General features: G+C 36.7%; 1 protein-coding gene across 1 annotated transcript in view; it reads right to left on the bottom strand.

The window, feature by feature from the left end:
• Nucleotides 1-15,245, bottom strand: part of Plscr4 (phospholipid scramblase 4) — a gene marked incomplete at its 3' end in the record, with an annotated part of 32,593 nt that overhangs the window by 10,944 nt on the left and 6,404 nt on the right. The window contains 2 exon segments of the mRNA XM_005401439.2: nt 10,134-10,244; nt 11,304-11,330. Coding sequence (XP_005401496.1) covers nt 10,134-10,244; nt 11,304-11,310 — 118 coding nt within the window. The 5' untranslated portion in view covers nt 11,311-11,330.

Here is a 15,245-nt window from a genome sequence, read left to right as displayed (position 1 = left end):
AGCTGTCATAACTAAGAATCTATTGCATAATCCAAAGTCATGAATATTTACACACACATCGTCTCCTAAAAGTCTTGTTTTTGTTCTTATGTGTAAGTCTTATGTGTAAGTTAATTTTTGTACACAGTGTTAGAGTTTTAAGTTAATTTTTTTGCATATGGACATTCTGTTGTCTGGGCATATGCTCAAGTCTTTCTCATTGAATTATTCTGGGATTTTTATCAAAAATTAATTGGCCATAGATGTTTGCATTTCCTTCTACATTCTCTATTCTCTCTCAGGGGTCTACAGCTCCATATTTATGTCTTTATTACATAACATAGACTACTGCAGGGTTGTAGTACGTTCAGAAATTAAAAGTTTAAATTCTCCATTTTTTAAAAAAAAGATTGTTTGAGCTACTGGGTCCTTTACATTGCCACGTGTATTTAAGGATTAGTTGTGCTACCAATAAAATGATAAGAATTGTGTCCAATCAGTAGATCAACATTTGTGCACTAGCACAATTTAACAATACTTACATTTCAAATCTATAAACAAGGACACTTTTTAACTTACGTAAGTATTCTTTAATGTCTTTCAACAATGTTTCACAGTTCTCAATGTGCAAGTCTGACTCATCTTTTATTAAATCTATTCCTGATTATTTTACTCACTTATTCTTGACATAGGGGCTTGCCATGTTGCCAAGGCTGACAAACTCCTGGGCTCAAGAGATACTTGTGCTTCAGACTCCTGAGTAGGTGTGTCACTGCACCCATTTATTTTATGTGTGATGTTATTGTATGTGAAATTGTGCTTTGAGTTTGTTTTTCAGATTTGTCCTGGTCAGTATGTAAAACTAGAACTGAATTTTTATATATTGATTTTGTGTCCTACTATAATAATAGACTTTTTTTTTTACTGCTACTTATGTGTACATATGTATTCCTTAGGACATATATATGATCATATCACTTACAAATAGAATTAGTTTTGCTTCTTCCTTTAGCCTGAATGCCTTTTATTTATTTTTTTTCCTAACTGTCCTGGTTAGAACCTCCAGTACTCAGCTTGGGAAGCTGAATCAGAAGGATAGCTTACAGCTCATGGCCAGCCTGGGCTACACAGTAGGTTCAAGGTTTGCCTGAATTACATAGAAAGATCCTGTCGCAAAACAGTAACCAAACCAAACAAGACAAAACAAAAATAGACGATACCTTGTTTTGTTCTCAATCTATCAAGTATGACATTAGATTTTTTTTTCCATAGATGATCTCTACCAAGTTTGAAGAGTTCTTTCCTATTCCTGTTTGCTCTCTATCTATATATAGCTTTATATATATGTTTACTTTATATATTTGCAGCTACGTTGTTATGTTCTTATGTTCTTAGCTATGTTTTATGTTCTTATGTACTTATATATTTCATTGATAGACTGATATTTGTTATTGAATGACAATTTTTGTCTCAAAGCAGATTTTTCTGATATTCAATATAATTATTTCCCTAGTTCTTATCAACCCTTATGTTTGAAAAACATGGTTCTGATAGAATGCTTTACAAACCCTCTGGTTTGTTTGTGGGTCATAAATCAATTTTATGATCCACGTTTTCATTTTTAAAAGTAAAATCAGCTCTACTAGAGTAAAATAGAACATTTCCAATGGTATTGCTAATTTATTATATACTCATAGTGTTGAGCATTGCTTGGTGTTATACATACATACAAATATGTCCACATTTGCATCATTTCCTATGGGTTAGAGTAGCCTGCCATCAAGAATGCTGAAAGCCCACTGGGCATAGCGGCACATAATTGTAATCTCAGCACTTTGGGAATTTGAGGCAGGACGGGTGCACGTTCCTAGTCCAGCCTGGGAAATGTAGCAACTGAGGGAAAATCTGTCTCAAACTAAAATATAAAAAAGCCTGGGGATGTAGGTCAGTGTAAAGGTCTTAGGTTCACTTCCCAGTATCACACACACACACACACACACACGCACGCACACACAGAGTAGAACAAGCTGGCTGAATCTCTAGAAAAGGATTGCTGAGACTCCCAGAAGATTATTTGGATTAGAAATAGGACAAAGATACTACTTTCTGCAAAGTAAACTGCACAGAGGCTCAGATTTCTGTGATACTTATGTTAAAGAGAAAAGTGGGTTTTGAAGCTAATTAAGTCTGAGACATTTGGGTCACTCATAAAACTCCCACTCATAAAAGTCATCAATTGTAAAACATTCTCCTAATCCTATCTGAAAACAAGGTGGCAACATCAATCCAACACTACTTCTGTAGGAATCATCCCTCAAGCCCATTTCAAGAACCGGATGCTGTGCTTAAGGCTAGAGCCAGACAAGCTGTGCAAATACACGACTCTCTTGAAGGGCATTCAATTCTTTGGAGGGTGAGTGGTTATTATAAAGTGAGTAACTGGGGTAACCATAAGCAGGTGCGGGGTGTGTTAAGAGACTACAGAGGGGAGATTCTTAAGTCTAAGGAGTTATGTAAATGCTAATACCATTGAGCTAGGCAGCACCTCCACAGTGGAGAAAGGTTTTCTTGGAAGGCAGGCGAGAATGAGCAGGAGCACCAAGAAGGCTTGCAAGTGCAGAAGACAATACTGCGTGTGAAGATTCAACATCAAGGCTCAAAAGAGACAGGTGTGAGTACAGATCATGGAAGACCTCGTACTCTCTGTAGAGTGCTTGAACTTTACACTAATTTATGGAAAGTGGAGTGATTATTTAGCACTTAGAATCATTCACATATGTCTGAAAAGGTTACACTAGTCAGGGGGTAGATGCAAGGGTCCAGGCGGAAGGCAAGGAAATTTGAAGAAATTTGATGGTGAAAAGAGAAGAAAGCGGAGAAATCATAATTTAATTTTAAGAACAGTATTGGACTAGACATAAGGAAGGATTCTTGAGTTTCTGGTTTGAGTTCCTGTGTACCTCCACAGTAGGGAAAAATTGAGAATGAGCTTGGGAGCAAGATGACAAAGCTGGATTGATGATTACTAAATTTGAGAACCCATAGTTATTCAGGAGAAGAGGTCTGTGGGCAGTTAGAAATGCAAGTTTAGAGCACAACAGGCTGACAGGGGTTGGGGTTACAGATTCCTAAGTGACTGAAGGCAAATAAAACCAGGTGGATTACCAAGATCTCCTATGGTAGAGTGTACCAGGAAGCATGACTGGAAGTTCTGTGATGAGGGGCCTGTCCAAGCTGTACGCCCTCCAACACATGAATGTAGTCTTCCCTTTAAGACCTGAGGGGGCACTCGGTTTGGTCAGGGAGTGTCCCGTTTTGGGATAAGACAGTACACTCTAAGGCAGTATTCAGTTAGAGATTTAAATCCGTCCTACAGAGAGTCACTAACCCTCCTTCCTTTGCATATATTTGGGGCTTTATGTGAGCCATCTGGGTCTTCCAGCCATTGGAGGCTTCTCTGTGAGCTACAGGTCAAGGTTCTTGACTGTTTTCTAATAGAAGTTGGGAATAAGAGACTTTAAGAGGCTTAGAGACCCAGGCGAGTGTTTAGAGATCAGTTGTGATTTGCTCAGGAATAAAAGTGCTTGTGCTACTTTGTAGTTCCCTAAGTTTCCGTTACTGCAACTTAGAGAAAGATGATTTTATTGTGACAAAACGTGTCCTCTATAACTGAACATGCAATCTGATGTTATTTAACTGTCGTTAAGAAGATATTAGGAGGAACTCTGGCCAGGATAACAACCATAGTTTTTTACCTTGTCAATTTCTAGATTAATAGCAAGAACAAGCAGAAGTCTTTTTTACCAACTGACAATGCAGCTACTGGGCTAATGTTGGTGAGTTTCTTAGTGGTGATTAAATTTCCCCTCACCGTGAGTAGGAGTCCTTGGTTTACTCTAAACTGGTTGTGTTTCAAAATATTTATCAAAACTTCTGTTTTATGGTAATTGATTTTTGTCTCCAAAAAGAAATTCATAGGCAAAGAATAGAAAACAGTAATTCAATGAACCAAGACTTGAAAGCAAGCAGGAGTAGGAATTTTATTCTCAGACAAAGTAAACTTCAAGATAAAATTGATCAGAAGAGCTGGAGATGTAGCTGAGTGGCTTAAGCGCCTGCCAGGCAAGTGCAAGGACCTGAGTTTGATTCTTGGTACCAAAAACAAAAACAAAAAAAACCTGATCAGAAGAGGCAAAGAATGTCACTACATATTAGATAAGGGAATAATTCAATAGGAAAGGAACAATTTTAAATATAATGTACTGAATATTAGTGCATCTAACTTCATAAAACAAACACTATTAGACATAAAAGATTAAATAAATACCAACATAATCATAGTGGGTAACCACAATACCCCATTTTTACAAATAGATCAACTAAAAATATTAAATATCAGAGCTAAAACATGCCTCCTAACAAAAGAACATTATATATCTACAGAGTGTCCTACCCTACAACAAAAGAATGTACAATTCTTCTCAGCAGCACATGAACTTTCTCCAAAATCAACCACATTAAGCCTGATTTAAAAATACAAAAGAACTGAAATAAATTCATGTGCCCTTTCTGACCATAGTGCACTGAAACTAGAGAGCAATAGCAAAAGAAATCAGAGAAATTTTACAAACACTTGCCTATTAAACAACAGATACCTAAACACTCACTGAGTCACAGCGGAAATTAAATAATTCCTACAATTGAAACAACAATGCCAATACAACATACAAAAACCTTCCATGAGAACAAGTTTAGTGATGAGAATGTTCACATTAGAAAAACAAGGAAGCTCAAAAAATAAGCTAATGATGCACCTCAAGATATTGGAAACACCAGAACAGTCCAAACCCAAATCTAGTACAAGGAGGAAAATCATAAAAACCACAGAGCAAAAATTAATGAAATTGAGACTAAAATAAATACAAAGAATCAATGAATTGACTAGCTGGTTCTTTGAAAGAATAGATACATTAGACAAATCCTTAGCCAAATGTATGGAAAGAAAAAAACCCTCATCTGTGGAACTGGAAATGAAAAAGGCAAAATCATAATAGTTACTCCCAAACTCATTCCTAGGAACTGGTGTTACCCTAATTCCAAAACCAGACTAAGACCCAACTAAAAAAGAAAACCACAGGCCAATCTCTTTAATGGACATAAACACAAAAGCTCTGAACAACATACTAGTAAATAGAATGCAAAAAAATCATTAATAAAATGACACATCATGACCAAGTAGGCACTGATGGTTCAACAAACACAAATGAATAAATGTAATATATCACATAAACAGAAACAAGGAAAAAAAAAATCTCAATAGAGGAAGCAAAAGCTTTTAACAAAATCCAACATCTATTCACAATAAAAGCCATCAAGAAAATAGGTGTAGAAGGACTGCAATGCAATCTGAGAAAAGCCACTTATGACAAACCAACAGCCAACATCACATTACATAAGGAAAAGCTAAAAGCTTTTTCTCTACAATCAAGAACTGTAGGGAGCAGCTAAAGCTGGAAGTTGGTCACTTGTAGGGGGCAGGGCAGCAAGGCGAGGCCAGAGTGCCTAAAGCAAGCAAGCTACTGCCTGAGACAACTCCAGTCATTAGTCACTAGGCAACCCTGTGTCTCCTCATACTAACTCTGTCAAATGTATAAACGAACACCCCTAAGGTGGTTGTCCAGTTCCTTTTTCTCCCATCAGGAGAGAGGCCAGCTTTGAACCCAGCTTTGTCTCTTGTCTTGATTTCTTATCCCCTTGCTATTTTTCCCCAGGAACATTGAAAGGCACACTGGGAAGCAGCAAAGAACAAGACAAGTACATCAATTATCACCATTCCTTTTCAATACAGTACTCAAAATATTAGTCGGTGAAAGAAACCTGGCAAGTGAAAGAAATAAAAGTGACAAGTATAGGAAACAACGAAGTCAAATTATCATTATTTACAAATAACATGATCCTTTGCATAGAAGATCCAAAGCTTCCAGCAGGATACAAAACCAATACACAAAAATCAGTAAGTGTTCCTCTGTACCAATAATGAATCCACTGAAAAATAAATTAGGAAAATATCATTCATAATTACATCAATAAAAATGAAACAATTAAAAAATAACTTAACTAAGGAAGTGAAAGACCACTAGAATAAACCCTACAATACTCTGAAAAGAAGACTGAACAGAACATCAGAAAATAAGAAGATATCTCCTTTACTGGACAGGTAGAACCAACACTGTAAAAATGTCCATACATCCAAAACTGATATACAGATTTAATGTAATCTGAATCAAATATCAACAACATTTCTCACAGAACTAGAGAAAATAATCTTAAAATTCACATGGAACTAGGAAAAAGAATCCTAGGCAAAAAGAACAAAGTAAGAGGTGTTACAATCCCAGATTTTAACTTATATTACAAAGCTACAGTGGTAAAAACAGCATGGCACTGGCACAAAAGCAATGGAAGAAATGTGGATCACTGGAACAAATATGGATCAATGGAATGAATTAGAGGATGCAGAAATAACCAGGCGTTTTCAGGTGAAAATGTGCTGGAGGAAAGGTAGCCTCTTTAGGAAATGGTGCTAGAAAATCTGGTCATACAGATACAGAAGACGGAAGCTAGACCTATCTCTCTCACTACACACATAACTAAAATCAAAATGGATCAAAGACCTAAGTAGAAAACAGAAACACTTAACCTGGTGGAAGATAAGATGGGTGAATCATAGGCCTGTGCAAGGACTTTCTGAGCAGAACCTCGTTGTGTAAGAAATAACACGAAGAATCAGCAAAATGGGATTATTTCAAAGAGAAACTCTCACAGTAAAGGAAACAACAGAGTGAAGAGACAACCTACAGAATGGGAAAAAAATGGCCAGCTATACCTCAGATAGAGGAATAATATCTAGAATATATGAAGAACTTCAAGTATTAGATCCCCAAAACAAAAGACCCCAGCAACAAGTGAGTAACTGGAAGGAATGGACACTTTTCAGAAGTACAAATGGCCAAATAAAATCATAAAAAATGTTCAACATCCTGGTCATTAGAAAAATCCAATCTAAAACAACACTGAGATTCCAACTCACTCCAGAAAGTATGACTACCATCAAAAAAATCAAATAATAGCAAACGTTGGTGAAACTGTCAGTAGAAATACATTCTACCAACAATGTATTTCTACCTCCTAAGTAGGGAGATAGAAATTTTGCAAATGGGAAATGTACCAAAGGATGAAATGGAGAAAGAATGACAGGGGCATAAAAAGAATTAAGGGGTACCATGTACCAACTCCTCACAATATATATTATCATGATGTACTACAAACATGACTAATACAAAAAATTTACATAATGAATGAATTTTATTATAAGTATGTATCATCTAATATTGAGAAGTAAAGAAAAAATATGATGAAATTATATGGGGAAAACTGGTATATTATACTTCCTTGTGAACTTTGATATTACCCTTAAGAGTTCTGGTTGGTTCTAAAGAAAAACAAAGCAAAACAGAACAAAACATCTCTGACTTTGTATATGTATAGTAACCCTCACTTAAAGTACTCTGTTACGAAGCACTGACCTACCTTTTACTAGAGTGAGAAAGAATGCCTTATGGGGTTTGACTTTTCCTATTTTCACTGTTACCATTTGCCTTGATTTTTTAAAAAAATGCCATTTTCATTCTAAATAGACTACACACAACAATGGTTTCTTCCCTAACTATTGTTTTACACAAGACTAGTATGGAAATTTATTTTGGGGGGAACATGTAACCAGTACTGTAATGAAAAAGAAAACTATACAACTGAATTGAAATAAATTCACTTAAAGCCAACTATTTCAAATATGGTATTTATATTTCTTAATTTGAATTAAAACACAGTTTGTCCTAAGTAAGTATACTATCCAGCCACTGGGTGGCGATCATAGTGAATTTTTATGATGTTTTTATACTTGAAATTTCACCAGTTGGATACTCTACACTATATTTTTAAAACATGTGTTCATTTAATTTAAAGAATGTCTCCTACTATTTTGAGGCTAATTTTCTCGTATAGACAAAGTAGGTATTTTTCCAGATAGCAGAACATGATTTATAACCAGTGTTTGCTTCCTAGAAGGTTTTCTTCCTAGAAATGGAAACTAGAAACTAGTTTCAGTTCTAGTGGAATCCAAGTTCTTGGATACACATTGATCAGTGAATATAATATAGATCATATAAATCGTGTTGAAAGTTACTAAAATAAAATACAGAGAAATGGTCAGATAACTTAGTAACAATTGGAGATTGTGGATACCCGTATGTAGAAATAATTGGAGACTGTGGATACCCGTATGTAGAAACTAAGGCATTCATGAGGTGTTAAATAGATCTGATCTGCAAAAAGGAATATGCGTTAGGAAAGGCGGGAGAAGAAGCCCTGCTGCCTTCAGAAAACCCTGCAGGGACATCAGCTGCCTCCACCCTCTAGATAACAGAACTAGAGTGAGAAAACATCTTTGCCATTATCCTGTGTGTACTTGGACTTCACACGTCCCTTCAGAGCCTCGCCCCGCTCTTTCTACTTCTCCATATAGGCTTAACCATGTATTTAAAGAAACAGTACTATAGTACCTTCATTATGTTCTTAGTCATTAAAATTTTGAAAACTATACTAATTAAATCCATCTCCTAGGATGAAGATGTAATCCTTACTACGTCAAAAAACATATTTTCCTTAGTCAAAAGTGCATTTTTAACTTTGAAAGTGTTATACATGTACATACTGCTTTCTGAAAAGAATAACTTAAATTTACACTAGCAGAGTATAAGTACCTAGTCTGTCACCACCAGCAGTGTACTGAGATTTACAAAAATATTTGCCAGAAGCACAAGCTTCTTAGTCAACACTCAAAGTCAGTCCCTTCCATTTTTCTGCATTTCTTCTAAGGTTTGTCCCATGCGAGTTTCACACCTGATCTTTATGAACACATGCTTTTGAACATATGATTTTTCTCTTGGATATAATCCCCTCTCTCTTTTCTTTGACTGTGAAATATTCAGCATGACAGCAAAAGTTGATTTTCTCAGTTAGAATTTTCCTTAAGCCTCAGAGTCAGATTCCACGTTCTGTGCCCCTCTAGCTATCTATGACCGAATGGACAGAACGCTGTCAATGTTTGTACAGTTTCCTTCCTCGGTAGCTGGTACATATTGTGAAGATAGGAATATGCTGCAATTGTCGGACTGTAAGCTACAGACTCTGCCAAGAATGTGTATTCCCACTTCAGCAGTTCACCGTAGTGATAAATGTCTGGAAGATAAGGGCCATCGCTTGGAGCACCTCTTGCAAAACTGTAGAGGGCAAGGGCAATTGTGTTAATCTCATGTTTCAATACATTTAGTATTAAAATATTTATTCAAGATTTTCTTGTCCTTTTTTTGGTGAACTCTATATTTGGCATCCCTTTTCATGGAGACCACTATGAAGCAGACCTGAGCAGGACTTAAATTAATCAACTGAAAAAAAAATCAATTGACTTTTCATGTTCACTTGTGAATCTGTCCAAGGCCTAGGCTCCTTATCTAGAAATGGCAGACTCATAGTAAGTGAACCTCTGTGAATCACTAATCCCTACTAGAATCTGTAGTGGTGGATGAAGCTAAAAAGCCTCAAAGGACAAGACATGATCACAGCCAAGGACACCTGGGTCAGATCACAACTAGATGAAGACTAAACGCTCAGGCATCTCATTCTTCAGTGGATTCACTCCATACCTTACTTATCCTTTACAGAAGTTCTTGAGTGGTTCTGCCCTTCTTGAGTACTCCCCTCCCTTCTGATAACCAAATAAATATGGGCAATCCAGAGAAGGTCTTGGTCTTAGCCCTGAGAGAATCTTGAATTCTGTGAGAGGGCTTTGATCCTCCTGGAGCCCTGAAATCATTCCATTTGCCTCTTTTATTTAGCCTTTGCCATACATTCGTTCAGGAGATTGTGGACCTGATCAGGCTGCAATAACTAAGGGATATTATTAACCCCATACCTTCCACGTTCAATATCTGTTTACAGAGTCAATCCATGAATTGGTGTACTTAGAAATCAATTTTAACTATTCCTGCAGCTTTCTGGAGTGAGGAAAGAACCTTTCTGTGTATGTATCCTACCTGGAACAACATGCAAATTGTAGTCAGGAGGGGCCTCAGGTCTTGTATCTGCTGTTTTGGTTTGATTTTCCATTTCATCTGCAGGCTGCTCAGACGCTGTGGGTATTACGGCTTGAGAGAAAAAAAAATATTCATGAGTCACATAGAAGATGATAATAGGATTGTACAGAGTGTTGATTTTTTCTTGTATATGTTCATGAATGAACATATTCAATATAAAATACACACATTTCTTATGAAAACCCATTAATTCATTATATATTACATATCAATTTACTAGGAAATTTCATCAATTTTAAGTCAAACCTAGATGAGAATAAAAGTGAAGAATTACATTGTGCTTGCTAATAGAGCAGTGAACTTTTATACCAGTAGGTCAGCTGACCTGATTTTGACTTCTATCTACATGGTAAATTAGCTCCTGTGACAGTGAAAATTCTTTCTCCTATCATTTAGAGAAAACAGGCAATTACAAGGTGAACTTGTTTTTTCCTGATCCTTTCTGAAAGGTGTTGTATAAATAAAGTCAAAACGTAACACCATACTCAGTAGTTTAAAACTGGTAACGGTGTCACATACGTCTTAGACACACTGTTCAGTCTGTATCTGCAGCGACTTCCATGCTTACTATATTCTTCCCAAAGCAGCACTGTCACAGAAATTGTTCTACGGCACAGCTGAAGTCGTTTATTGCGACATTACACCTTGTCCTACGGATGCGATTAGACAAATTCCTCCCTGAACTTCTGTAAGAAAAAGTTCCGAACCTAACAGCTGGCTGACTTTTATCTCAGAGATAATGTAAATCCCACAACTCTACCATTTCTCATTTCATACAGCTTACTATAAAACGCAGCTCTTTATTTCCACTGCCTCTCTCTGCAGACCTGCTTCCCTATCTTTAATTTTCCTTTTCCTCATTTCCCTCACATACTTTAAAGACTGCTCAGGAGGTATGTGCCAATAGATGTTTTTAATCATTTTGACAAATATAAACAGAAATAGTCACATACATAAATGAATATATGCACATATAAATGTACATACAAATGCTAAATAAAAACCTTCAAAATAAAAAAATTACCTTTTTAAGGAAAAAAACAACACAATTCATATTTGAAAATGAAACACTTTCATAAATGAAACATTTTATAAAACACAAAAATATACCTGGCATGTTGAAGGATTCCAATTATCCTGAAAAAGAAAATATTTTAATTCCTTAAGATATGTGTGTGTGTGTGTGTATATATATATATAGTATTATGATTTACTAATACATACGGCAAGTTCCGTATTTTCTTTAGGTACCAGTCCTGGCTTCATTAACTCTATAAATACTTACTGAACACTCATTATGTACAGTACCGAGTGGGATTCCAGACATAAATAATACAGAGGGAAAAAAAAGACAAACAAACATAGAAACAAAAATTACCAGATACTCTGTTGCCCACTCTGCTGGCTTTTATATTTCCGCAGGTGGGACTACAAGCCATGTTAACAGCGGGTTAAATTTAAATTTAGATGGTACAGTTAAGGAGAAATTATGTAAAAGTTTTAAGGAAAACACAGATGGGAATTTCCAGGAAGGTCAAGGGCAGTCTCTCTTAGGAGGGGGCCTTTCAGCTCTCTGAACTATGGAAAGAAAACATCACACAAAAGCTGTGGACAGAGAGTTCAAGGAGAACAGAAAAGTGCAAAAGGCCAGGGATGGCAATGAGCAGTGATATTTTTTTTTGGTGGGGGTGTTTTCTGGTACCGGGAATCAAACTCACGACCTTGCACTTGCTAGGCAGGTGCTGTGCCACTGAGCTAAATCCCCAGCCCTGAGCGGTGATATTCAAAGGAGGGAAAGAAACTGTGCTAATTGGGCCACAGAGAATGAACAGAACCAAGGTAAAGGTGAAGACACAGGTCTGGTGACAAGAAAAGCCATGGCAAAGTGTTTGGAATTCACTGTCCTTGCAAACGGAAGGTCTTTGGAGGATTCTCATCAGAGTGGTAATCAGGGCTGACTAGGGCTGTACCCTCAGCCTGTACCTACCGCCATCAGAGAAGGGATGGCGGCAGTAATCCAGCGAGATCTGATGCTGGCTTAGACTGGAGATCTTTTATGGTGTATTTTTAATTAAAAAAAAAATTATTACAAGCCAGGCACGGCGGTTCACACCTCTAATCCCAGCACTCGGGAGGCTGAGGCAGGAGGATCATTGTGAATTTGAGACCAGCCTGGGCTACAAAGTGAGCTCAAGGCCAGCCTGAACTGCATAATGAGACCCTGTCTCAAAAAGACAAAAAAAAAAAAAAAAAAAAAAAGAATGATGGGGTAAGTGTCTTCAAAGAAAGGGGGCAGTATTTTGAGGATTATTAATGCGAATGTGTCTTTTGGGTAATAAATTTTAAAAATTCAAACACTCACTGTATTTTTTAATCAGACCTCTTGTATGGTATGATTCCATTCAACAATGTTCAGTTGGAAATCTTAAACAACACCAACTGATACATATCTGGAGGACAACTTTAAGAAAATGCTAAGTAGTTAATGAAAACTATCAGGAAAATGGTTCGATGTAAGGGAGAACTGATATTAGGGCCAGGCCTGAGCAGTACTCTCAAAAGGATCTAAATCCATCCCAGTGTTGTGGTTCTCACAGTAATGGAAACAGTGGTGATACTAGTACTAGTTTTTAAAGGATACATTTGTGTTTAAATATGCATTTATGTATGTGACACCATTTCAAACTAAACAAGATCATTTGGCAGTTATGTGTTGACTCTGACCTAATTAAAGGTCTGCTGTTCCTTTTTGTAAGTTTGAGGATTGCAAATCATCAAGGATCCAAAAAGCAAACTAATTAGAATAATTTTGAAGTACCTCACTGAAAAACTGGCCAATTATCCATTTGTTTATTCATCTATCCATCCATCCACACATCCATCCATGTATTTATCATCTTTTTAGCTATCAGTCTTGGCAAACTGTGTAGCATAGTACAAAAACAGCAAATAATAACTGCTGAATCTAAGATACATATTTGAAACAGTACTACTTTTAAAATGTGTTTCCTTTTCAAAACACTATAAAACATGAGGGAAAAATACACCAATCAGAAGCCCAGACCTGAAGTAGTCCCTCTGGGGAACAGGCCTCAACATCTTGACTTTTGTCAAAATCCCAAGTGATTCTTATAATCAATCAGGCACACTTAAGATCATATCATAGAAAGGAAAATAACAGTTCTTAACTATGGAGGGTAGAAATTAAGAATTAAATTCAGATTAAAGAGATTGAATGGCAAGTTTTTAAAAAAACTAGTAATACTTTAGAAATCTATACAGTTTAACAGCAACTGATATCAATGAATTGAAGTAGAAGACAATATATGCACACAACACTTCACAAATTGCAGGTGCTCTGTTGCCTACTATCTCTCAGCAGCCTATGTTCTGCTCCTTTCCTTGTACACTTCTATATTATTATTTTATCCAAATTTTATGTAAAACAGGATAATTTCCATTTGGTACAAATATAATGTTAACTTAATTGCACCTTAATATTCACTGAACCGTTTCAGAGTTCCCTATCATTTAGCAACAGTGCCTTATGTTGAAGAGACTAATGTTTGGCTTTGTATCAGATGGAAACCACTTTAGACGCTCAAGCTATGATTCCCTAACAGGTTAGTATTACAAAGTGCAGAGAGCTCTTATTTGCAGAGGCCTTGGTATTTGGAGGACATGTTTCATACAGGGGACTCTAAGCTGTCTGGAATAAAACAGAGAGCACAGATAGTGTAGCTGGGGTGTAACTTGGCTTTGCTGCCTTGCGAGGCAGTGCTCATACTAAATGACATCCTACTGTAAGATAGTGTGCATGGATATCACTTTTCCAATACTGTTCTGCTACACCCTTGTTCTTCAATTTCACTCTTGTGACCAATGATACATTTCTGAAGCCCAGTAAAACCAAAAAGTCTAGAATTCATGCTGCATGTATTTGAAACTTCAGTCAGAAAACCCAGAATGTTAGCTCACTGCAGTTGACTATTAACTGAAATCTGTCCAAACTTTTGAGCAGGGGAACCTTTGGGCTGGTGAAAATCACTAGGCCTTAAGCTTGGAAGCCTGCCTATGCATTCTAAAACCCCGGATCTAGCTTGTCTCTGAAGCTTTCATCCCCGAGGGGAGAAAAAGGACAGTAGGAGGTCCTGTACGGATCATTCATTCTGCTTTGTAGCAGATACAGAATAACAGGCTGGCTCCCCCAAAGTCCTATGCCGGGTACCACAGTATTCCCTCTTTGTCAATGGATATAATATGTACTTGTTATGACATGATATCCTTTGTCCTTCCTAAGCACATCTTGAGGTAGACATTACGTCCTCTATAATAAAGCTTTAAAATAAATCCTTAATCATAAGTAGAGTACTATTGTGAGTTCTGTTAGCCACACTGGCAAATGTTCACATCTGAGGAGATGATGGGTACCTTGAATTTACAACCATTTGGCAGAAAGAAGTTTGCGTGGCATGGAATCACCCAAACCTGTGGCCAGCATTAGAAGTAAGGACAATCTTGTCTTGAATTATGCCCATAAATCTGGAGAGTCTGTGTTAACTCTGGGAATGGGATTGCAGTACTGTACTTAGATTACCAAAATCATTGCTATACTGTTACCACACACATTCTCACACACTCACACACTTCTGATTACAGTAGCAGAACTACAGGGGGGAAAACAGCAGAAAAGTACCATCAAGGTAAAATTCATTTTGCATTTTTCCCTGTTATTCCTGGTCCAATATTGTTTCAGTGAAGCCTGAATTATAGCACATACATGAAACCAGGTAAAGAGATAGCTGCAGAAGACTTTATGTTCTGGCTTGAACAAGATCCATATGCAAATGAAAATGACCAATATTAATTTAACTTTCACAAGTCTCTCTTTTATAAATCCCAGTAAATTTCCTCTGTATTAGGTCCCACCAAAAGGTCAAAGTATACTGTAATATTTTTTAAATGATACATTATCACTCTTATAGAATACAAATAGCTGCAATAACTGTATTGCTGATGTCTGATGGTGTATTGAAATGAACAGTTAATGCT

Source organism: Chinchilla lanigera, unplaced genomic scaffold (genome assembly GCF_000276665.1).
Source record: "Chinchilla lanigera isolate Chin_1 unplaced genomic scaffold, ChiLan1.0 scaffold00073, whole genome shotgun sequence".
Taxonomy (NCBI): domain Eukaryota; kingdom Metazoa; phylum Chordata; class Mammalia; order Rodentia; family Chinchillidae; genus Chinchilla; species Chinchilla lanigera.
Note: the sequence above shows the minus strand (reverse complement) of the source record. Positions and strands in the feature narration are given on the sequence as shown.